The sequence below is a fragment of the Lepidochelys kempii genome, chromosome 14, assembly GCF_965140285.1.
Source record: "Lepidochelys kempii isolate rLepKem1 chromosome 14, rLepKem1.hap1, whole genome shotgun sequence".
Classification (NCBI taxonomy): Eukaryota; Metazoa; Chordata; order Testudines; family Cheloniidae; genus Lepidochelys; species Lepidochelys kempii.
Window position 1 is genome coordinate 8,445,346 of NC_136393.1, and position 17,419 is coordinate 8,462,764.

At 37.3% G+C, this 17,419-nt stretch overlaps 1 protein-coding gene across 11 annotated transcripts in view; it reads left to right on the plus strand.

Annotated features, from left to right (window-relative positions):
• Positions 1 to 17,419, plus strand: part of BPTF (bromodomain PHD finger transcription factor) — a 92,532-nt gene that overhangs the window by 56,298 nt on the left and 18,815 nt on the right. For 6 of the 11 annotated variants that reach the window (XM_073310727.2, XM_078848474.1, XM_073310729.2 and 3 more), the window contains 10 exons: positions 1,390 to 3,805; positions 6,714 to 6,838; positions 7,752 to 7,880; positions 8,740 to 8,890; positions 10,007 to 10,130; positions 11,858 to 12,104; positions 12,831 to 12,992; positions 14,052 to 14,203; positions 15,156 to 15,279; positions 15,855 to 16,081. In XM_073310727.2, the coding sequence (XP_073166828.1) occupies positions 1,390 to 3,805; positions 6,714 to 6,838; positions 7,752 to 7,880; positions 8,740 to 8,890; positions 10,007 to 10,130; positions 11,858 to 12,104; positions 12,831 to 12,992; positions 14,052 to 14,203; positions 15,156 to 15,279; positions 15,855 to 16,081 (3,857 nt within the window). The remainder of the gene's footprint in view (positions 1 to 1,389; positions 3,806 to 6,713; positions 6,839 to 7,751; positions 7,881 to 8,739; positions 8,891 to 10,006; positions 10,131 to 11,857; positions 12,105 to 12,830; positions 12,993 to 14,051; positions 14,204 to 15,155; positions 15,280 to 15,854; positions 16,082 to 17,419) is intronic. The other 5 variants (XM_073310726.2, XM_073310731.2, XM_078848473.1 and 2 more) reach the window with 3 other exon arrangements.

A 17,419-nucleotide genomic window follows, 5' to 3' on the forward strand; every position in this document is an offset into this window, starting at 1 on the left:
TGTGTGCCTTACAATACCTTGCTGTTAGTAGCTCCTACCTGGGCTGCTCACAAACAGCCTTCCAGCATGCAAGTCACACCCTGAGTGTCTGTGTGTAACTGCAGCCTGCCAGCCACACTTTTGTGTTACACTCTGGCTCTCACCAGCCTTGGTTTATACTGCAGGGTGACCCCACCACACTCCCAGTCCCAGATTCTTCCCCAGAAATGTATGTCTTATACTGGCCAGCCTTCTCCTGGAGAGTCTGAATATATTAAGTCCATTACTCTTTTAAGGGACTAATATACATCAGTTTACTGCCTTAAGTGGAGTCACCCAGACACTTTAAGTTAAACACTGGATTAGATAAAACAATAAAACAAGGTTATTAAGTACAAAGAGAAGTTTTAAGTGAGTACAAGGAATGAGTCATAAGAGTCAGAAATGGTTACAAGAAAAATAAAGATTTAAACTATATTAGATTCAAGTAAAGTTTCTCACCACGTGCTTCCAATAGCATTACTGACCAAAGTCTTCAAGTCAGGAACTCTCCCCCCAGAATCCAATGGCTGTTTTCTTTGTCTTCTCAGGTGTGGAGAATAAGAAGGGCAGGGGGAAGGGAGAGGGAGGGCCTCTTGAGGTGTTTGCCCCTCCATTTTATAGTTTCAGTCCCTCTTTGAAAGGCATTTCCAGCTGAGAACCAAGAGACTGGTCTGGTGGAGGAAGGAGACCTCATGCTGTTTCACTGCTAAGATGGAGATCTTTGTCCCTGCCCTCCTTCCTTGCCTTGTTGATGCCTGGATGGGGCATCGGCTTGCCTTTTGTGTTTGAGAAACTGGTTTAGCCACCCCCCAGATTTATCTGAGAAACACACTTCAGTCCTGATTTCAGCTGATGTTTATCTATAACTTTACACACAGTGTTGCTACATGCATTTTACCATATTACTGATCAACAAAGTATAAGTTTTTAAGTGATACCTCACAAGGCAAGCCTTGTACACAGATTATTACAATAGCGTGTAGGGTGTGTGAATACAGGGTTGCATTCTGTCACATTTTTATATATCCTACCTAGGATATATGTTATGTATTTTTATGTATGTTAAAGCACAAGAAATCTTTTAACAAATCCTTTTTTAGTTTTGAGAGTCTCAGGTGAAGTTTTTTGACTAGTTTTTAGTCATTGTATTTCATACTACTTGTCTGCAGTAGCGTACCGTATGAGAATGTCTTAAGAGTTCTCTGCTTCATGCTTTTCCTAGCCCAGTTAATGTCTATCCAGCCCTTTGAACATGTGTACTGCTGTAAGTGCAGTTATTACTTTAAACTTCATGTAAAATTGAAAGTTATTTATTGTACTGTCATTACTGAAAGGTCCTTCTGATTCAAAAATATTTATTGTTCACAGCGGAAAGAGAAGTTGATTGTATAAATAGAGCCATCAAAGAAGAACCCATGGAGATAGATGATGTAAAAATGGAATCCCCCACAAAAAATGAGGATATTCACTCTAAAGCAGATTTAATCAATGTCAGCGAGGGGTTTCACTTAAGGACTTGCTACAAAAGAAAAGTAAAAACATCAAAATTAGATGGACTACTTGAAAGAAGAGTAAAACAGTTTACGCTGGAAGAAAAACAGCGCCTAGAAAGGATGAAGCTGGAGGCTAGTTCTAAACCTGTAGGCAGTAGATCTGTGAGTCCACAGAAAAACATAGATGAGCCACAAACAACTAAAGCAAAAGAAGGAAGCCAGATTGACATGTCTCCCCAAGACAGAACCCATATTTCAGGTAAGATCCAAACTGAAGATTCAGTTCAGGACTGCTTGCCAACCAGCAGTACACCTTGTACAAAAACCAGTGAACCAGACCAGCCTTCTTTGCCTTCCATAGACAGACTGTCAAAAAGAGAAGGCCAAGTACTGGATGATGCCTCTGAAATTCAAAGCTCAGTTCAAAACATCACTAAAGAAGGTGATTCTGAACCAGTCGCTACTGATAATAGTCAAGGACAAGAAGTTCTTGAAAAGAGAGAGAGTGAGAATCCCCTCATGGATGACTTAAAACAAACACACACAGAAGATATAAGCAAGAGTGGCACCTTAAACAATGAAAAATCTTCAGAACAAAAAGTATTTAATACCACAGTGTCTCAGAGTAAATGTGAAAACCCCTTACAGCCAGTGGTAACTAAAAGCAGCTGTGAAACAGATGTTCAGCCCATTGCTGAAAAAGCAACCTTGAAAGAAAAACCTGAAAAACAGGTCAGTGACCCAGAAAATAATTGCACGCTGAAAAGCCATTCTGAACCAGTGTCCCCACAAGAAAATGATGAGGGAAAAGATATTGCTCAGAAAAGCAGTGATGGTAAAACTGAAAACAAGATTTTATTTGATCAGAAACAATCATTAAAAACCAAGTTAACTTTAGGAAAAACACCTGAAAGCCAAACTCCTGAACACATTGGTGGAATAAATGTTAGTGATGATTTATTGAATTCTAAAGTCACTGAAGCTAATGGTGAAAAGCAGGGTCAGGAACAGAAAATGGAAGCAAGTACCATAAACAAATGTCTCGATCAGCTGAATCTAAAAAGTATCACTGACAAAAAGAACAATAAGAATGGAGAAATAGAGACTAAAGTTGAGAGAGAGAAATCGGTGGCATTTCAAATTAATGGAAAAGACAGTGACATTAAGATATTGTCAAATGAAGAATGCTTAATGAAAGATACTTGTGATACTAAGGCAGGGAGTGATATTGAACCTAAAGTCAATAATATTAGTAAATCCATTCCTGAACATGAAATAAAACCATTGACTATTAAAGAATGCTCTGTAAAGCCATTAATGAATGGTGATATCACTATGGAGGATACAGATTTAAAAAATAACTTGGATGCTAAATCATGTTTACAGAGTTCTGCGGAGATTGGTGGTGAATCTGGAGAGTATCCTCTGCTTCCAAATAAAATGTCCAAATGTGTGCAAAATATTGGAGAAAAGCAGCATTCTCTTGAAAGATCCAACTTTGTTGATAGTGCTTCTACACAAGCACAGCTTTCCTGTAAGGAAAATGTGATTAGTGAAGCAGAATCCATGGAAACTGAAGCTGTTATGGGTAAGGACGTTGCACCCTCACCAGTAACTTCTTGTGAGGAATCTAGCTTGAGTAGTGACTTTACTGATCAGAATGGCCTGCAGATGTATAATAAAGTTGAAAATATCAATGGAGAAAATAAAACAAAAAATAAAACTGTTATTACAGAAGTGACCACCACAACATCAACTGTTTCCACAGAATCCAAAACGGTGTTTAAAGTAGCAGAGTTGTCAGCCTTCAAGGATGATAAACAAACTATGGTGTCATCTACAGAAAATTGTGCCATTTCCACTGTAACCACCACCACCACTGTAACTAAGCTTACTGCACCTGCTGCAGACAGCAATGTTGATGTCATCTCTGTACAGGAGCACAGTAAAACTGTGATTACAACAACAGTAACTGATTCATTAACTATTCCAGGAGGCACGTTAGTGACTTCCATGACTGTGAGCAAAGAATATTCCACAAGGGATAAAGTGAAGTTAATGAAATTTTCGAGACCCAAAAAGACTCGTTCTGGAACAGCCTTGCCATCTTACAGAAAATTTGTTACCAAAAGCAGTAAAAAGAGTATATTTGTTTTACCCAATGATGATTTAAAAAAGTTGGCCAGAAGAGGAGGTATCAGAGAGGTTCCCTATTTCAACTACAATGCAAAACCTGCCATGGATATTTGGCCGTATCCATCCCCAAGACCAACTTTTGGTATCACTTGGAGGTACATACTTAATGTTTACCTTTTTAAAGAAGAATTTGGGATGGGATGAAATTAACTGTAAAAATGGAAGCAATACAATAGGCATGCAAAAGGTAATTTTTTATTGACTTAAGGTACATCAAAATAGGGCATTCTTATTCCAAAATAAGCATCCACACACAGGTTTGCACTGAAATCACTAAAGGTGTTGGTTACAGGTGATGTAAGGATTGTCTCTATGGGAAGTTACTGCACAGCAAGCTAGGGTGTGAACTTACAGCACACTAGCTATTCCAGCGACACCTCTTACTGTGCACAAAAATGCCCTCTGGCAGTTTAGCTCTGAGCTAAACTGACAAGGGTGCATTAAGTGCTCAGTAAATGTGTTTAGGCCACGAAGGTCGTGCCAGAGTAGCAAGTGCACTGTAAATTTACACCCTAGCTTGCTGTCCACTAACTTCCCCATGTTTCAAGTCCAGTTTTTAGATGGATCCAAACAACATAAAACCAGAATTTAAAACAGTGTTGTAGAAAGGTTTACCATAAAATAAAAGTATCCTGTCCACGCTACACAAAAGTGGTGGAAATAGATTTATATGGAACTAATTCTCAGGCTCTGTTTAAAGACCAGTGGAGATGGAACCTCAGTGTTACCTATAATTGGTGAATAGGTAGAATAACCTGTTGGAACAAAATAGTTCTGAGACTGTTTATAATACTAACCATATTTAAACATGGTTGTGGCTCAGCTGCATTAAATGTTTTCTTTTTATCGAGTGTTTTGGTGGTGATGGTGGGAGGGAATGTTATAACGGTTTTCAAAGTCCCATGTTTTTCTTTCAGTAGCCTTATCTACACTAGGTGAAGATGGAGTAGTGGGAAATGTAAGAAAGTTTAGTGTAGACACAATTTCTATTACATTTAAAATGTAATTTAAAACATCTGATGAAGTGAGCTGTAGCTCACGAAAGCTCATGCTCAAATAAATTGGTTAGTCTCTAAGGTGCCACAAGTACTCCTTTTCTATTTAAAATGTAGTTATAAATTTACTTTTTATAGTCTGTGTGGATGTAAGATAAGCTGTAATATACTTTTAGCCATAACCATGTTTAAACATGTTTTTGTGTATGTAGACAGGGTCTGAATTTTATTTTCTTTCAACAGCCTAATTTTCTTGGTTTTATGTGATTATTCTTCTTTATAACACAAAACTCTTTGTACAGTTGGGCCTGAATGGTATATGGTGTCTTGTAGATTTGCCTGCTAAAGCTCTTCCTTAATTCCACTGCGTATCCACAGACTCTCATGCTTTAGGGCTTGGTTCTGCTCCCATTCAAGATGATGGAAAAACTCCTAGTAACTTTAATGATGCATAATCAAGGTTTTAGTGAGAATCATCTTAACAATTTTAGTCTCTTCTCATCACAAAATGCTTACTAAGAATCATTCTAATTGCTCTGTATTCACCTTAAAAGAAAAGGTGACCAAAATCTATTATTTTTAAAAAGCAATAACTATTGCTGAATTGTGTTATGAAAGTTTCTTTTGATTCATTCTTGATCTGTTTCTACAGCCCATTATTACTTGCAAAAATCTGCAGTATTATGATTAGGCACTGATATTTTATCTTTGATATTTAAATCATAATAATCATTGTTATAAATACAGCTGAAAACTGAGTTTCTCTGGTGGGGAGGGATTTGCAGATTCCTGCAGAAAATCTTCACTGCACTTTATGGACCTGCAGAAATACTGTTAATTTTTCAGCTTAACTCATTGAGAGAGCCCCCTAATTTGTCCCTGGGTACCTTTCAGATAAACTCCCAGCTTCAGACATTTAGTGTTAGCCACTTTGTGCTAAATCTGACTCCTTCCTGCACTGTCAGATATTGCTTAGATCTCAAACAAGGCTGCATTGTACCTACCTATCTTTTGTATGTGCTGTCTGTTAAGTTCCATATGTTTTTCCTCTGAGTGGTATTCGATGGAGGGATTTTTTTGGTCAGCCCCTTTTTGCATGTTCCTCCAGCTGCCCAGTGTCATTCCTGTAATGGCATGTAAATAACTCGATAAAATTCTCTCCTCTTCATCAAAATATGTTTAATCTATCCTCCACTTCCCAACTCATCACCTTAAGATGAGGTGTATTTGTGCACACGTGTCCTTTACCCACTTCCTAAGAGAATTCTGTATATGCATTGTCAGTAGGATGTAGAAATAAACTCAGAGAAACTTTTACAGTTAGGCCCTCCTCAGTGCCATCAACAGGTGACTGTGCCTTGCTGCAGACACTTTCAAAACAAATATACACTATGCATTCTTCTATGGCTTTTCAGTCTTAGTTTAGAATGTGCTAGGTTTTTATCTTTGTCAGTTTGTTCTGGACCATTTAAACACATGCCTACTAATAGAAGGCCCTGTTTCATTTACTTATGAAGAAAAGTGGAGGTCTTTATTTTATGCTTTCCAAATTTTGACCTCGTATGTCATCTAATAAAGATAATTCTATTCTGTAACACTATAGAATATATAGACTGTCATGTTTCTTGCACAGGGCTTTTTCTGGGGTCATGTGGAACAAAAGATATTTTTGAAGGACACGACAAACTGACGTTGCAGAATTTAGGGGTGTTTGGTACAGCATCTTATCCCATTGTGCCGTGGAGTACATAGGGGGACCTGTCATGTATCCAGCCTTGATCCACACATGCAGTACACACTGACATCAATGGGAAATCTTCTGGAGATCTAGGGCAGTATGAGTTCCAAAGAGTTTGAGGAACCGAATAAATTACAAGTGTTCATGCTACTTAAATACTGAAAAGATAAAATGAAAACCCTTTGAGTCTTTGGTTTGGTTAGTCATGAACTTAATGTGTTCAGTTTAAAATGTAACATATTTTATTTTTTTCTTTGTGGCTTGTTTTAGATATCGACTTCAAACGGTGAAGTCATTGGCTGGGGTGAGCCTTATGTTGCGGTTACTCTGGGCATGTTTACGTTGGGATGATATGGCTGCAAAACCCCCACCTGGGGGAGGAACTACACGCACAGGTAGTATTTCTTATAAGCTTTTGCCTTTTTAAAAATGAATAGTTTGTATTAATTTAGGATATTGGTACTGAGAGTCTGTCTAGAAAAGTGCAATATGCTACACAAATTTCAGTTGGTTAAAATCATATAAAATTAACATTATATGGTTTATACCAATTGCTATTTTACATATTTTGAGTATTTTGGAGAAATGGATGTATCAGTTTAATCTAAATGCTTTACTTTTCTGTGTACATTTTTGAAAAAATCTAACCAGAAACAAAGTGTGTAGAGTTGCTTCCAAACAGTTACTTCAGAATGATCATCTGAGGTTAAGAAAAATTTCCCTCACCTTGGGTGAAATCCTGGTTCTACTGAACCCAGTAATGCCAGGATTTTACACCTTCTTACTGGTGATAGTGTTACTTTACACAAGAGTGGGGTTTAAATTTTCCTCTGACAATCAAAATTGACCAGTGTGTGAGGTAGACAATCTATTCTGATATTACACCTCCTGTGGTTCTAGGAGTGGGCTGTCTCTTAAAATGTATTTCTCTGTTTTTTGTTTACTCCAAACCAATCTGCACACACAATCACTTATTTCTGCCGTTTTTAACTGCAATATTCTTTGATTTCCTCACTGTAGCCCATATTTTCAAATCAGCCTGCACGCTTTTGTGCATGCCTTATTTCCATGTGCACAATTCAGGAGTTATGTACACACATGCCTTCATACAGGTAAAAGCAAAAATCCAGATTTGTAAATCTGAGCCTGTTCATGCAGGCACTTGAAATAGCTTTTATGCTTGCCTGTGAAACTCAATGGATTTTTGAAAGTTATTTCTCCACAACTTCCTGTCTTTATTTCTGATGAACAAATTGTTTACCTTTTATTTTCTAACTTAATACATCGTATTGGGTTAAATCACTGTAGAAACATCTGAAACTGAAATTACAACAACTGAAATAATCAAACGGAGAGACGTTGGTCCTTATGGAATTCGTTCAGAGTACTGTATAAGAAAAATCATTTGCCCTATTGGTGTACCTGAGGCTCCAAAAGGTATGTTTGTTTATAAGTCTTCAAATGTCGTCATAAATTTTATAGAAATAAGTTTAACCAAATTTTTATGGTAACCCTGACCATCTAAGGAGAGGGCATTGTTGCACAAATTGAGATAAGTATTCATTCTCCATTCAGTTGTGTTAAACAAATCAATCTAGTCATTCTGTTAGATTTATTATCTTAAAGTCAAAGGCCTTCCTGTTTCTAAAATGAGATTTGCAGAAATGAATGGGGTAATATACAGTAAATCTTCTTTATAAGCAGGATATCCTGTCCTTAACATGTTAAAAGAAAATTATCAACTAATAAAAAGTTAACCCAACTCCATATCTAATCTACCATATGATATTGTAGATTCAAGTAGGTTACAATTGAAAAACAGCAAATTTGTGTGTGTGTGTAATATTTACTTTCTCTGGATTTTCAGTAGCCATGCCATCATACAAAAGAAGCTAAAATGAACCTACCCCTACAGATCTTTAAAACTCTAGACATTATTATATTTTTCTCCTGATTTCATTAAAATCTAACAGCCCTCCTGAATACAGTTTTAGCTTCTAGCTTCCTGAAAATCAAAAATAGCTTGTGGATCTGTTTTGCTTATTATAGAGTCTTGGATAATGATACTCAGATTACTTCTTTAACAGTTAGGTTAGAATTTTTAAAAGTTTTCAGCTTTGGCCTAACAGTGCTGCCATTGAATTCAGTGGGAGTTTGTTTGAAAAATTTATTCTGAATAACCCCCATTTTCAAACACTTCAGAATTTGTATAAAAATTGACACTAAATAACCTTAAATTTGGATCTTAATTTTATTTCCTGGTTTACTTTAATGAATGTTTGACTTTTCTCTAAAGAAACTCCTACACCTCAGAGGAAAGGCCTTCGATCAAGTGCATTGAGGCCAAAGAGGCCAGAAACGCCCAAGCAGACAGGACCTGTTATCATTGAAAGTTGGGTAGCAGAGGAGGAACTGGAATTATGGGAGATCAGGGCATTTGCTGAAAGGTAAACTGATGCAATTTAAATGACGCATTTTAGTTTGTGTGTACTTTGGTAAATAAATGCTCCAACCAGATTGCCCAAGCTATAGGTGATACCCATAATGAATAAAAAATTAAGCTTTTAATGTTGTCTTTGCTTTCTTTTTTAAAAATGGGCAAACTTTAAAGTTGAAGGAGCAAGTTACTGGTGATGCCAGAAACTAATTTAATTGTGGCAGATCTATAAACCTACACACTAATTTTGTGTTAATCTAGTATGTAGTAACTAAGTAAACTATTATTTGACTGCTGTATGAAGTAAACAGTGTTGTGTGCCAACAGAGTATTTCTGTACAGCATGAGTCCTTCTGACATGCACATTACTTACTAAAACGATAAAGGTTTTAAATCATTCGCAATACGAATGAAGCAAATGTGTCCCTTAAAACAAAGGGTAAAGTCAGCCTTTAAGTCCCAAAGTACAGTCACATGAAAGGAATATTCACAGTGCTTCACATTTAGAGGAAAAGTTATAGCTAGACCTTTATCTTGCTTATCTAACAAAATGCTATTGTTTTGAGCTGTTGGTGTTATGCAAAAAGTGGTGTTTTCAGTCTCTCAAAAATAGTTTTCAGAGTATCAGCCGTGTTAGTCTGTATCCGCAAAAAAAAAAAGGAGGACTTGTGGCACCTTAGAGACTAACAAATTTATTTGAGCTTAAGCTTTCGTGAGCTACAGCTCACTTCATTGGATGCATTCAGTGGAAAATACAGTGGGGAGATTTATATACACAGAGAACATGAAACAATGGGTGTTACCATACACACTGTAACGAGAGTGATCAGGTAAGGTGAGCTATTACCAGCAGGAGAGTGGGGAGGTGGGGGGAAGAAACTTTTTGTAGTGATAATCAAGGTGGGCCATTTCCAGCAGTTGACAAGAACGTCTGAGGAATAGTTATAGACCACAGACTTGATAAATAGTTTCTTTGAAAGGCATTGCATTAATTTGCTTTAGAATATTTCAGGGAGTAGTCTAAGAAGCAGGACTAATTCTCAAAAAATCGGTTAAGCTGGATAAAATGAAATAGCCTTTTTGTGTACAGTAGTAATTTTTTTCTTTGGTTGCTTGTCTTTGGCAGGGTGGAGAAAGAAAAGGCACAGGCAGTTGAGCAGCAGGCTAAGGTTAGTGAACAGAAGAAGGCTGAGGAATTCAAGGCCCAAATGGAGGTTCAACTAAAACAGCAACGATTGGCTGCCCAGCAGGTGGGGGAGCCATTAGTAGTCCCACCTGTCAAAAAGTTTGCATTGTTAGTCTGCGTACATCCAAACACAAGAAATAAAGTATGCCTCTGTAATGTTATTTTTCAAGTATAATTGTAACTTTTCCAGTATATATACAAACTCAACATTCTGGAAAGTTCCCACTGAGATAGTAAACATTGTTACTTACTGTACGTAATACATACATTATTTTGAAGTACTGGGCTGTAAGAAGGATTTTTTTTTTATAATTGTCTTTCAGTTTTGTAGACCCAGTTTAGATTGTGTCCAAAAATGTTTTTCTTCCACTTTTAAAAGGGGGGTGTGAAATAGCATCCTCCAGGTGGGATCTGAAGCATTCCACAGTCCGATGGAAAGCAGCTTCAACACACAGTTGACTGTGAAATTGGCTAGATTGGTTCCCATGCTAGAATTAGGACAAAACTTTCTGATTTTGTCCAACCCTGAGTTTGTCTGGGTACAAGCATGGAAGGGGAGGGTTGTGTTTTAACCTGCTAATTAATAATCCCCAATACCTGATCGCAGGTTGATTTTTTATTTTATTTTATTTATTTTGCACCCTGATTTTTCCAGAATGGTTTCATTTTTCCTTTTGTTTTGTATTGTCTGTAGAGAATACATTTCTGCCTGTTAGTGACTGATACCACAAATAGTATTTTAGAATTATCTAAGCATAAAATGCCAACCTTTAGTTAACTTACAAACCCATTACTTTATTTTCTAATGTTTATGCTATTTTATATCTTAAATCATGGCTATTTTAATTCTTAAATCATTATTTATTCACTTGTAAATAGTGAAAAAGAAATAATGTTGGTGCCTAAGCAGTTCTACCCACTTTTCCCAGACTTGCAGTCACGATTCAAATTGATAAGGAGCACTGCTCAACGTGAAATATATTGGAAAACATGCAAATTACAGTTGGCATTTTTAATTGCTTGCAGATAGCAGTCTCTCTAAAATAAAAAAGCACCATTGCTTAGGGTAGTGACAGTATGGGAAGCCTACTGTCATGTAAGGGATTGTTGAATATGGTTTTGAAAGTAAGCTGGAGATTGGCTTCATTGTCAGATGAAAAACTTTAAATAATGATATTCTTTTGATTATGGTAAATTAGATAAAGTAGAAATGGAGATATCTTCACTTTCTGACACTTTTGTTACCATTAGCAAGATAAAGCTGCTGCCAGCAGTAAACTCAGGAAAGCCAACAGTAATTAAAAATTGAGCTGTGTGTGTAATACAGGTTTGCATCTGTCACTGAAATTGATGAAAGCCATGGACACATACTGAAACCCAAAATATGGGCATATATTTTCTGACTGTAGTTTATCATGATAAAAAACTTTCTACCTTTTGATCTTTCATATTTCTTGATAGTCTGAGAATAGTGAATAAATGCACTGGATTGATTATGTACAGCATTCAAAAGATGCTGTATACAATGTGCGGTGTAGCACAGTGGAATGTATACATCTGCAATACAGAAAGTATTTTATGGCAAATTATAATATTGCATGTGTATGTCAATTGTGATAGCTTGATAGCAATCTGTAATGTATTCTGCTTCAATAATTTAGTATTTAGATTTGCTAGATCCTGTTTGCATACCTTATTTTTCAGTGGGAAAAATTAGGTATTCATCCCTTGCAAAATCCACAAATTTTAACTCTTCATTCATTCATTGAGTTTTTCCTCTAACTTTGATAGAAGCGACTGGAACAACAGAAGCAGTTACCTACAACAGCCACTACGGTCACTACAGCAAGCAGTACTGCAACCACTGCCTCCACTCCACAGAAGGTTGTGGTAGGCCCATTAACAGGCCCAGTTCCTACTGGAACCAAAGTAGTGCTTACTACTAAAGTGGGCTCTCCAGCTACGGTAACATTCCAACAGAACAAGAACTTCCATCAGACTTTCGCTACCTGGGTTAAACAAGGCCAGTCCTCAGCAGGTAAATGATCTGTACCCTGGTCTATACTGGGGGGGTCGATCTAAGTTACGCAACTTCAGCTTCGTGAATAATGTAGCTGAAGTCGACGTACTTAGATCGACTTACTGTGGTGAAGAGTCGACTGCTGCTACTCCCCCGGCGACTCTGTCCGTGCCTCTCGCGGCGCTGGAGTACAGGAGTTGACGGGAGAGCGCTCGGGGGTCGATTTATCGTGTCTAGACTAGACGTGATAAATCGATCCCCTCTGGATCGATGGCTGCCCGCCGATCCGGCAGGTAGTGAAGACATACCTTAGGTGTCACTAAAGGAACCTGTTGTTAGTCATTGCTTCTATAGCACACCAACTTTTTCTCTATAATATAGCAATATTGGAATTTAATTTCTCATCTTTGTGGTTAACTTTATCAGTTTGGGAGGGAGCTGGGGAACAATTACTTTTGTCTAAAGATGAATGTCCTGTCCTTAGGCCAATATTTTTCCTGCACTCACAAGCCAGGTTGTTTCATTTCTTATCTATGCCAGTTTTATCTGTAATATTTATGGTGAAAGTGTTCTGTGCATAAATTCATTGTTTCAACAAACCTTTAAAAGATATATGAGGGGGAAATGATGACTCATTCAAAAGTGGTTGTATAATAACCTTCCAGTTTTACTCTTTTATACTTAAGACAAGTCATATTTACTAATAATAATCAAGTTCAAAAATTGACTTTCTTATTTCAATAGCTACCAGCACAGCTGCTACATCAGCTACAACCATTGCCAGCACAGGTCAGACGTTCCAGATTGCAGGCACTCCAGTAACTATGGCAGGCAAAGTGATAACAAAGTTGCCACTTCCAGCAAACAGCAAGATTGTTGCCGTTAATGTGCCATCAACCCAAGGAGGTAGGGGTAAAAAATGTATCTTCTAACTTTCTAATTCAGATTGCATTAACATTATTTTCCTAGTGAAATAAAATGTGACTTGCCTCTTTTTAAAAAACAAAAAAAACCACAACCACCCAACCGGAATAAGTCTCTACAGCTTTTTCTTTGCTGCCGCCAAAACAATGGCAGTTGTTTTCAGGCAAAAAATGTAGGTTTGTATCTTAAATTTCTGCCTCCTCTTATCCGTGACCTTGGGTCTTCTACTCTATGTTCCATAGTGCATAATCAGAAGCTCTAATTTCTTTCGACAACCTAGAATGCAAAATTCTTTTTTCTGCCTCTAAATTAGACATCAGCAAAAGGATTCTTTTAAAAGTGTAGCAGAACAGATGTAACCGCTAATTGTTGTAAATATTTGTTCCTTAGAAGCTGGTGTGATTCACTTTACTTATCAGTGCAGTACTGTTGGATCCTTTTCTTCTTGATTGGAAATGACAACATGACATTTTGTGAGCTTGTAGATGGCATATCACTTCTTCACCAAAGAAAAATACTCATTCCTCCATCTCCTTTATTTAATCTATGAAAAAGTCATGGAGACTGCTAGCTTTTGATGGTGCTTTTTTAGGTGGATGAATGGCACTTACCATGCTCTTCAGTTCCATGAGTTTGAGGCTCATTGAGATGTTTAAGTAGGTCACTTGGAAGCAGGGAGGCACAGGCCATCCATATCTAAATGTGTAAATAATAATCACCTGTATATGGGACCACACATGGGCAAGTACCTCATCATAAAGATCAATAGAGAGGTTCACAACTCTGAAATACCATTCTTTGCCCAAATCCTTTTAAAATATCAGTCTGTGGACTGATACTTTGGAGGGAGTTGTACAAGCAACAGAAGAGGTAATGCTACTTCTCTATAGAACGTGAAGAAGTTTCTGCCAAGAGACTTTGACAGAAGTCCCACAGAAGGGTCATAAAAACTCAGAGTGAGAGTACTGGATGTCAGTGTGGTGTCCCTATGATTTATCACATTTGCAATTTTTTGTATTGATTAATTCTTTTTTTTATTAGGTGTTGTTCAAGTTCAGCAAAAAGTGTTGGGTATCATTCCATCAACTACAGGTGCAAATCAACAAACATTTACTTCATTCCAGCCAAGGACAGCGACTGTAACTATTAGGCCAAATACCACAGGGACTCTAGGTACAACATGTACTTCACAAGTAAGATGTTTTTCTGAGCTTTATCAATTACATTGGGTAAATACATTGGAAGTCATGGAAGGGCACATGAGCAAACACAGAAGCAGGATCCTACATGCATATGCAGATGCACAGCAAGTCTCATAGACTCTAAGATTTCAGAATAGGATTTTTAATAGGATTATTGAATTATTAAAGTTTTCAAAGGTTGTGCTCTATTGCTATGTAAGACATGCAAGTTTTGATTCAGACTAGAAATAAGGTTGTACAGTGCCTAGCCTAGTACAGTGGGGTCTTGATCCATGGCTAGGGTGTGTAGGCACTATGGCAATACAAATAATAATGTGTAAATTTAACACGAAGGGAAATTAACAATTGAAATAATTTACCTAAGGATGTGGTGAATTCTCCTTCAGTGTAGTCTTTAAATCAAGACTGGAGATCTCTCTCAAAGATATACTGTAGCTCAATCAGAAGTTATGAGCATGATGCAGATGCTACCGAGTGAGGTTCTGTGGGCCTATATTATGCTGAAGTCAGACTCGATGATCTTAATGATCCCTGTTGCCTTGATATCAATCTGATTCCTGGATTCCGTCTCCCACTCTCTAGGCTGGCGTTCACATTTGGTCAGAGTGGGAGGATAAACCCACGCATAATTTTTTCACCAATCAAGGAGCCACTTCCATGTTGTCCTTCTTGGCTTTTGGCTGGTCTCTACAAGACAGGACCTCATAGCACATAGTTTTAATGAGTAATCGATACTTATCAGAGCTAAGAAACTTGTTAGGAGAGTAAATAGGACAGAGTTTTGCTAAAGTCGGCTTTAAAAGAATTTTCAAACATGCAACATATAAATATATGAGCTACTTGTATCCCTTTATTTCTCACTGTTTGTAAAGAATTCCAGGTTCAGCAGGATATGCGCTTTTTGAAAAGTTTGACATGTATGTTCTCCTTTTGCTGTCTCTAGATAATGCCAGGGACACCACTCCGCCCAGGTATGACAGTAATAAGGACACCACTTCAGTCATCAACATTAGGAAAGGCCATCATTCGAACACCTGTAGTGGTGCAGCAAGGTATTCTTCCATCCAGTAGGTTCATTTTAATTATAAATTTCCAATGTGTGAAAACCATGGTTTGTTTCTCCATAAACATTTTATGTATCATTCACCCTAACTCAGAAATTACTGTATTCAGTGCAGTGTTAACAAAAACAGTGTTGGGATCAATCATCAGTTTAATCAAGGTTACTGAATGAGAGTCCACTGAATAGTAACTCTTTCATTCGGGTGGGTACAAAGAACAGGTTTCCTAGTTTAATACAAAACTTGGATAAACGGTTTAATGAATAATGAAAATATAAAATTATTATTAATCAGTTTGTAGAAAGGTTTGAATTAAAAGTGTTGTGCGAAAACACTACATGTAATTAGAGGAAAGCTAGGTGTTTTAAAGTGTCTTGTAAGTAGATTGCAAAATGTTTTACTTGAATTCAGATTCATATTTTTGTTTAGTCAGATACAGAAGTGACTAATAGATGTTCTATGGCAAGCAGAAATGCTTGCTTAACTTCTCTCATGAAGTTGGGGTTTAGAAGTTTTGTGTGCTTTAATGAAAAATGTTGGAAATGTATTTTTAGCATAACAAATTTTGCTGTCTTTAACAGGTCAGACTCAACAGGTGGTGACTCAGATAATTAGAGGTCAGCCTGTCTCAACTGCAGTTTCTAGTACTAGCACAACTTCTTCAAGTCCTGGACAAAAGGTAGCAACAGCTCCTGGAACACCTCCACAGAATATACAACCACAAACCACAACGCCGCAGCCCACTCGTCCCCAGCAAGGACAAGTGAAACTTACTATGGCCCAACTCACGCAGTTAACTCAAGGACAGGTAAACATTTTTTTATAGACTCAGACATGAAAATATGCCCATACTGGTATCCTTTGATCTCATCAGTATGGGGGGGGGGTGTACATTTTCATACATGGTGTTTCAGTTTTACTTTTTGAGAAACCTATAACCTACGTACAAATCAAATGGTAATTAAATTAAGAAAATAGAGATTTATTTTCTCTAAATATCTTTTATCTATTTACCTTGTTGCCTTCAGAATGTGGATGCCCATCCACTGTCTTTGGCTGGGTGTTGAAGGACATTATAGCTGTCATTTATGTTTGCTTTAGTGCTGGGAAAGGAAGAGTTACATCATTTGGAACTGGGAAATAGCACTCTCTATTACTTCTGCCTAGACCACGAGAGTCTGGTCTGCATGTTAGTTTAGATTCATGCTGAGTTTGGCTGTAAATTGTAAATCCTTCCTTCAAGGGGCCCTCTTTTCTGTGTTTATATCTTTGAATCTTTGAGCACTACCATAATATAAGTACTTAATAATAATGTTAAGAATGGATATAAAGTTTAATTGTCAAAATATGCTCATGCCTTAGTGTCATTTTTGACATGTAGAACAACATGCAGGAATTATTTGCTAGGGCTGATTCAAAAAGTTATTGATTATTGAAGGTGTGGACAAGGGCAGGTATCAGTTGAAGGCAAGAGCTGCCACTGGTGGGACTGATTCAAAGAGACATGTCTGACACAGGGAGTCACTGTAAGGGTTAGAACTATCCTGATCTGTCTGCAAAACTGGGATGTTTCTGCCTGTATTAAAGACCTCCAAAAATATGGTATCCAAAGAAACAATTTAAGCAGTAACGTTCTACCAGCATGCTGAAAACCTGGATGAACAGTCAACACTTACAGTTTACAGTTGGGCAATGTGTGATATGCACTTAGGAAAATGTTTTATTGAATAACCTTGTGAACAGGCAGTTGGGATTCTTGAGGTTGGTCTTTGGGTCAGGAGGTGGTTAATAGGATGCCCCAAATTAATCTCACACCTGAATTTATTGCTCATACATTTTAAAGAGACACAAGATCAACTGTAGATTCTGTTGGCTAAGAATCTAGCCAAGTTTGACAGATAAAATCTTAACAGCCTTTTGTTGTTACAAATCTGCTTCAGTATTCTGATGAAAATGCATGTCGCTGAACCCAGCCCAATAGATAATCAGATCTGTCCATAAAGAACCAGGGTACTTTACCATCTTTTGACCTGAAATTTTGTTACTGGAATATTTTGTATGTGGTTTTTGTCATAAAACTTTGTATTTCCACGATACTGAACTTAAGCATCAGAGATGCAATATGTACCCTAGTGGTTCAGGTGTT